At 45.2% G+C, this 7500-nt stretch overlaps 1 protein-coding gene and 1 long non-coding RNA gene across 5 annotated transcripts in view; one reads left to right on the forward strand and one right to left on the reverse strand.

Annotated features, from left to right (window-relative positions):
* Positions 1 to 7500, forward strand: part of LOC135108059 (protein dimmed-like) — a 174857-nt gene that overhangs the window by 166090 nt on the left and 1267 nt on the right. Inside the window, exon 6 of the mRNA XM_064018657.1 lies at positions 6509 to 7500. This exon is cut by the window's right edge and continues 1267 nt beyond it. Within this exon, the coding sequence (XP_063874727.1) occupies positions 6509 to 6883 (375 nt within the window). The 3' untranslated portion in view covers positions 6884 to 7500. The remainder of the gene's footprint in view (positions 1 to 6508) is intronic.
* Positions 1 to 7500, reverse strand: part of LOC135108060 (uncharacterized) — a 122030-nt gene that overhangs the window by 34961 nt on the left and 79569 nt on the right. The window lies entirely within an intron of this gene.

Consider the following 7500-nt stretch of genomic DNA (forward strand, 5'->3'; position numbering starts at 1 on the left):
CTCGTCTTCCTTCGTGAAATTCAAACGTTTGAGGCGAAAATAATTAAGTTGACGACATTTGTTGACTCTCCTCCTCCTCCTCCTCCTCCTCCTCCTCCTCCTCCTCCTCCTCCTCTTCCTACTCATCCTCCTGTTTGCGTCAAGGGAGAGCACGTGGAGGGAACGAAAACTTTAGGAAAACATCGCTTCTCCCTTCACTACACGGCGGCAGCTCTCTCTCTCTCTCTCTCTCTCTCTCTCTCTCTCTCTCTCTCTCTCTCTCTCTCTCTCTCCTCTAACTCTCCCTTGCTCTCTCCCTGCTGGCGTTAATCCCTAAGTTTATATTTCAATTTTTGCATCGCCGTCCACCCTTTTCATTATTATTTATTCTACACGGTGTATTGGACTGCAGGGATAATTATAGGGAGGAGGAGGAGGAGGAAGAGAAGGAGAAAGAAGAGGAGGAAGAGGAGGAAGAGATGACCACAAACACTCGAGCTAAACCGACTTCTGCTCTTCTATTTTTCTTCGGGTTCGTTTTCTCTGATTCATTTCGAAGGGAGACTGAAGGTAAGTAGATATGGAAGGGAAGAAAATGGGTTTATTTGATGCATAAATGTCACTCACAGATACCATTTTCTCTCTCTCTCTCTCTCTCTCTCTCTCTCTCTCTCTGGGCGGGCTTATACATTTCAAAACTTTTGAAAACGCTTTACATTGCAGTCATCTTCGCTCTCAATACCTTTAACCTTTGAGCAATCCGCTAAGCCGCCCACGTACTGTACACATGCATGCGCCATTTTTCCAGCCTCTGCTCAGCCAGGCCATTACTCTCCATGAGCGAGGCGATCCATACACGACTCCCCTGAAATAGGAGTCGTCGCTAAAGCCAGAGACATTTTTACAGCGGAATGTGTTTGTCTGAATAGCCTCCGAGGTGCCGTCAGCCGCGCCACTGTTGCGGGTCTTATATAGTTCCCAGAAGATTCACTCACCCCTACCCGCGCCTCCTCTACACCCATGCCTCCCCGCCACGCCCCACCATACCACGCCACGCCACGCCTGCGATACTTGTTGGTGTTGCGTGCTACTCAGCCCGGCGTGCAGGCGAGGCGAAGCGAGGCGAGGCGAGGCGAGGTGAGACGAGGCGAGGCGTACCGTGTAAGAGTGTGTGAAATGTTCCTCATCTTAGTATTCGAGACACGTTTTCTTTGCCTCCCTCACTGATTGTTTCGTCTGAGGGAGGAGGAGTCAGTGGCCCCCGAGGCTATTTCGTGGCGGAGGCAGCGATCACAATTGAGCTTCGGGTTTTTGCATCTGTTCATCTCTGCTCGCCCTTCCTTCCTCTCCCGCCTCAACTTCCCAGCAAAGGTGTCCTGCCCTCACAGTGGCTGACATAAACACGTGTGAGCGCTGACGGTGGCAAGTGTTTGTCATTTCTCTAGCTTTTCTATTTCTTTCCTTTCACTTTCAGCCTTTTCTTTCTTCCTCCTCCGCCTCAGTGTCCTTGCGAGGGCGTCTTGTTCTCACAGCCGCTGACACAAACACGTGCCAGCGCTGACGGAGAGCCGGAGTGGGTACTTTGATAACTGTCAGCCACACGGAAGAACAGACTGTACTCGCATCTCCTGAGCAAGAATGATGCGACTCATGCTTCATATCCGTCCTGCTGTGAGGGTTTTGCAGGCGGCCTGCACGACGTGATGAGCCAAGGTGGAGTGTGGGCTCAAGGCGGTGAGGGGGCGGTGGGAAGGGGATGGCAGGGGTGGCGGTGCTCGCAAGAGAAACCTTTACTTGAACATTTCGCTCCGGCGCTTCCACAAAGTCGCTTGCGTGATAAAGTCAGTGGGTGGGTGAAGCTCGTCGCGATGACTGTCTGCCTCGGAAGATTCCCGCCGCGTCCTCCGCCTTGAAGTCTTGCCGTAAATAATGCCTCGCCACACAGTGACAGCGAGTCGTGTGGCGCGGCGTGTGGCGTGTGCAGGGCAAAGGTTGTGCATGGCAAGAGAATGCATGGCCGCCACGGGGCCTGGCTGTCCATCACGCAGGGCTGCTTCTCCCCGCCATGCACCAAAGCGGCGCTCATGGGCAAATATTATTTTATGAGCGTGTTCCTGCAGCCTGGCGTTGCAGTTCGTGGGATACCAGGCGCGTCCCTGGAACACGTCGCGACACTGTTCCAGGAATCCAGCCTCCCCTGGTGTCACTCAAGTTGTTTTCGAGATACGAGGATGTGCGTTCCACCATGCCCCGCCCCGCCCCGTCCCGCCCAACTCTTTACATCCCTTACTTCACCCTGTCTTTCCTCCCCCAGCCCTACCAACCCCTTGCTGGTGGGCCCCGGGTGGCTGGCTTGAGGGCGCCTCACATCCCCGCCAAAAAGGCTCAAGCTTTGATAAAATTCGCCTGGATGTTTTTGTAGGTCTTTGGTCTTTGGCAGGCGCGTTTCAACCCTCGGCTCGCGCGCCACCACCGGCAAGGCAGCGGCGGCCTCGCTTCCCCTCCAACACTGAAATAAAAGGGCCAGACTTCCTCAAACTCACCCGAACTCACACCTGCGTCACTGAAGGGACAGGTATGAACTCTGCCGCCTGAATATACACGGCACGACCTTCGGCTCAGGCAGTGCTTGAGAGGAGGGAGAGGAGGAGAAAGAGGAGGAGGGACAGCTAGTGGAGTACGAGGAGGGAAAAGCGGAGGAAGAGGAGGAGGAGAGGATGAAGAAGGAAAGGAAAAGAGGTGAAGGACGACAAGGAGGATAAAGAGGAGAAGGAAGAAGGGGAAGGGAACGGCGAAAGAAATACCGGAGCAGGAAGAGTCCTAAGATAAAGCAAGAGAGGAGGAAGAGAAAGAGGAGGAAGAAGAGGAAGAAGAACAAACAAAGGATTTTCATAGATGCTACACTAATAACTCTCCTTTAAGTAGTGGAGAAAAGCAGGAAAAAAAAAGAGAAAGAAGCGGAGAAAGAAGAGCAGGAGGAGCCCGGGACTTATTTTTACTTATTTTTCACGTTTGGAACCGATGAAACATTCCGGTCGGGGCTGATCAAAGGCCGTCCAGCCTCTCCCCGCACACGCCGCGTCCTCCAAGCCGATATGTAGACTCTTTCACGCTTCCCTCTTTTTTTTTTCACCCGTTGTAAATCCCGCATCCTCTCCCTCCCCTTGGGCCAGAGAGAGAGAGAGAGAGAGAGAGAGAGAGAGAGAGAGAGAGAGAGAGAGAGAGAGAGAGAGAGAGAGAGAGAGAGAGAGAGAGAGAGAATGAGAACAGATACCAGAAAAAAAAATATTGGTCTGTAACGAGGGTATCTTTTTACCTAATTACTACTACTACCAGAGAGAGAGAGAGAGAGAGAGAGAGAGAGAGAGAGAGAGAGAGAGAGAGAGAGAGAGAGAGAGAGAGAGAGAGAGAGACTTTTGATTAAACTTTATAAGGTTGTACATTTATTTTCCTCTCACATACACACACACACACACACACAGCAAGAAACCAAAACTACCACCATCACCACCGCCGACACCACCACCACCACCACCACCACCACTTGCTGCCATCAAGTATATAAATTCACGTATCCCATCAGACACTTGAGGAAACACCCACCTACTTACTTAATAATGTTTGTTGTCGTATTCTCCTATTCTTGACTCGACTTTTAACCTTTCCTGTATTAAACTCGCATAGCGTCTTTTCGTCACCTTGATGTCTACGTAGTTACCCTAATAATAGAATTTCTGACGCGTTTCATACTTTTTTCTTCATTTTCTTTTTTTTTTTTGTTACGGTAAGGTGAGAGAAAAAAGTGAAGGTTTCTAAAGGAATAAGGAATAGTAGTAGTAGTACGTAGTAGTAGTAGTAGTAGTAGTAGGTTTGTTAAAGCAAATGTTTAAAGTGAGAGAGAGAATGGTACAAAATAGAAGGGAAAAGAAGGGGAATGGGAGAAAAGAATACAGAGAAAGAGAATAGGATAGAAACTGGATGAGAGGAAAGGAGAGTGCAAGAGAGAATGAGAAAGGAAAAAGAAGAAATGGGAAGAGAGAGAGAGAGAGAGAGAGAGAGAGAGAGAGAGAGAGAGAGAGAGAGAGAGAGAGAGAGAGAGAGAGAGACTGGCGAGGTAAAAAAGAGGTCAAACAGAGGATAAATAAACGAGATGAATGAAATGGAGAGAGAGAGAGAGAGAGAGAGAGAGAGAGAGAGAGAGAGAGAGAGAGAGAGAGAGAGAGAGAGAGAGAGAGAGAGAGAGAGACGAAGATAAAGGGCCGAGGAAGGTGATGATTGAGGAGTTGCAGGTTAATGAGATAAGAGGGGGAGTGTTTACAAGTCAGGTGAGGAAACAAGGTAACAAGTGCAAAGGTGCAACATTATGACCAAGTTACTGGGGGCGAGTTAGTCTTTACTTCTGCAACGAATAACAACATAGCTCGTGTGTGTGTGTGTGTGTGTGTGTGTGTGTGTGTGTGTGTGTGTGTGTGTGTGTGTGTGTGTTTTCAAGTTTGGTTTAGAATATTCACGTTTTCTTTCAGTGTTTTGGTTTAAAAGTCGTGATTTTTTTCATGTTTAGTTTTATGATTAGTTTATAGATTTATTTCCTTTATTTTAATGTATATTTTGGAAGAATCTCTCTCTCTCTCTCTCTCTCTCTCTCTCTCTCTCTCTCTCTCTCTCTCTCTCTCTCTCTCTCTCTCTTTGTTGCGGTCCTATTTTTTCCCCAATATCTTTGACTCACTTCAACTTCCCTTCACTTACTTTTCTTTCATCTTTGTTCGGCCTCCTCTTCGCCCTCCTCCTCCTCCTCCTCCTCCTACTTCTCCTCCACCTCCCCTACCCCTCGTTTTCCTTGTCTATCTCCGGTCTCTATTGGCAAGCCGATACTCAAGGAATTTCTTTACAATACTTTTTTTTTTTCTTTCTGTAAACTAGGGAGTGTTTTCTTTAATATTTTTGCCTGTTTTTTGTTCTCATGAATGTTTATTTTTTGTGTCTTATTGGTTTTCTGTTCATTTAGATCTTATTACGTTTCTCTCTCTCTCTCTCTCTCTCTCTCTCTCTCTCTCTCTCTCTCTCTCTCTCTCTCTCTCTCTCTCCCCCTTGTTTGTTTTTTCTTGTCTTTCCCTCTTAGTCTCAGTCTCTCTCTCTCTCTCTCTCTCTCTCTCTCTCTCTCTCTCTCTCTCTCTCTCTCTCTCTCTCTCTCTCTCTCTCTCTCTCTCCTCTCGAACAATTGTAGTATCTCATTTCCTCTCCTCTTTCCTCTTCCCTCCTTCTTTCATTTGAGTTTCAGCCTTTTCCTCTTCTTCCTCCACCTCCTCTTCTTCTTCTTCCTCGTCCTTCTTTTTCTTTTTCTCCCTCTCCTCATATTACCTGCTTTTCCTTTCCTTATCCTTTGTTTCCTTCGTTTTGTCTTTTCTCTTCATTCTCTTCATTAATTTTCTTCTTCACTCTTTGTTCTTTCTTTTCACTTCTCCCGACATCTTCACTTTTCATCTTGTTTTGCTCTTTTTTTTTTATCTTTCCTCCTCCTCCTCCTCCTCCTCCTCCTCCTCTTCCTCCCACGTCCTCTTCTTCTTTACTCTCTATCTTCCTCCCTTCCATCAATCGTCATTGGAAGGAAGATAATTAAGAGGATAAGAAAAGGATTTTTTTTGTATTCTTATTTGCATATCATTTATATCACGTTATTAATGACAAGTAATTTGAGGCGATAGATTTAATATTTTTTCTTTATCATTTATTTATTTTTCTTAAGGGACATTTCGTGATCTCAATTTCTTTTATCTATTATTTCCATTTCTCTTCTTTCCAATTTTTCTGGTAATTTTTGTGATGTTTTTGTTTTTATTTAGTTATATTTTGGAATATTGTGAACTGGGATGTAAAGGTTTTCTAGTGTATTATTATTATTATTATTATTATTATTATTATATTCGAACTGTATAGTCTTTACCTGATTTTGTCTCTATATATGCATTGTGTTAATTAGATTGTAACAGGTGCATATTTTACCTTTGAAATCATTATATTCGCTCCAGGCGAAGGGAAATATATTATGATCATTAATACAATAAAAGGCAGATGTGTGCAAGGAACTAAGGCTTAATAATTTCACTCTCTTTAATGAGTAACTCTGTCTCTCTAACTTGCATTCATTATTCAAACACATATATTCACAGGTTATCAGTCATTACTCAAGCTAGTTTTCGTAATATTTCTCTTTATTTCTCTTTATTTTCTGTTCATTATTGTCTCTGTCTCTCAAACTTGTATTCATTATCTAAACACTCATATTCGAGGTTAACAGTAATTACTCAGACTAGTGTTCGTAATATTTCTCTTTATTTCTCTTTACCTTCTATTCACTATTGTCTCTCAAATTTCTGTTCATTATTGAAGCACATTCTCTCACTCTTGCAAGCACTGAGATGTGAGCCCATTACGTCAGTCAGTCTCAATTTCTGGTCCCTGTATGACGCAACCTGCTAATACCAACTGACTCACTATGAAAACTCCCCTGACGCCTCTCTCTCCATTACAGGCACTGAGGGAGGTGATTCCACACGTCAAGAGGGAGAGGAAGCTGTCCAAGATCGAAACACTAACGCTGGCCAAGAACTACATCATGGCTCTCACGAATGTAGTCTGCGAGATGCGTGGAGAGGACAAACCTTACCAGCTCTTCCCTGAAAAGTCGCCTGGTAATGATGCCTCCTCCCCCTCCAGCACCTGCATCCCTGAGGACTCCACCACCATCACTGACACCGCCGACACCACCACTACTAACGATGACACGAGTACCACTACTTCTACTCCTACTACTACTACTACTACCACTACTACTACGACGACTCCGACCTCGCCGCCAGATGCAGACAACAATAACAGTATTCATAAAGAAGTCTCGTTGTTTTGAGATAAGGCACGGCACAAGTCGCCCTCTGTTTGCGCCGCTGTGCCGTTGTGTCACCAGGATCACCACCACCGCCATCACTATACAGTGCAGTGACGCCCTCTGCTGGTGTTAGTGGGAGGTGTTTGCTGTCCGTTTTCTTTTATTTCTTCAGCGTCGCCGTCAGTTAGTTCCTCAAGGTGAATTCCGTTTTCTTTTTTGGGATTTTAGATGCGATGGTGGACATGTGTAACTTTAAAAGGTTGTTTATTTGTTGTTATTTTTGTTATTATTATTATTATTATTATTATTGTTATTATTATTATTATTATTATTGGTTCTTATTCATCGCATTTCATTGTTACTCTAATGACCAAAGGATTCCATGTTGATGATCATCGTTTATGAATGCCTTGTCATCATCATCATCATCACCATCATCGTCATCATCATCATCATTACTATTTTTATCACCACCACCACCACCACCATCACCACCACCATCTTCATCCTACCATTACCATCACCATCACTGCTCTGGTTATTGCATCATCACAGCATCACCATCATTTCACCATCACCACACACAGTAACTGATAAGAACACCATCACTGCAGGTAATAGTATCTACTGTTCATCAT

This window comes from Scylla paramamosain, chromosome 16 (genome assembly GCF_035594125.1).
Source record: "Scylla paramamosain isolate STU-SP2022 chromosome 16, ASM3559412v1, whole genome shotgun sequence".
NCBI classification, from domain to species: Eukaryota; Metazoa; Arthropoda; class Malacostraca; order Decapoda; family Portunidae; genus Scylla; species Scylla paramamosain.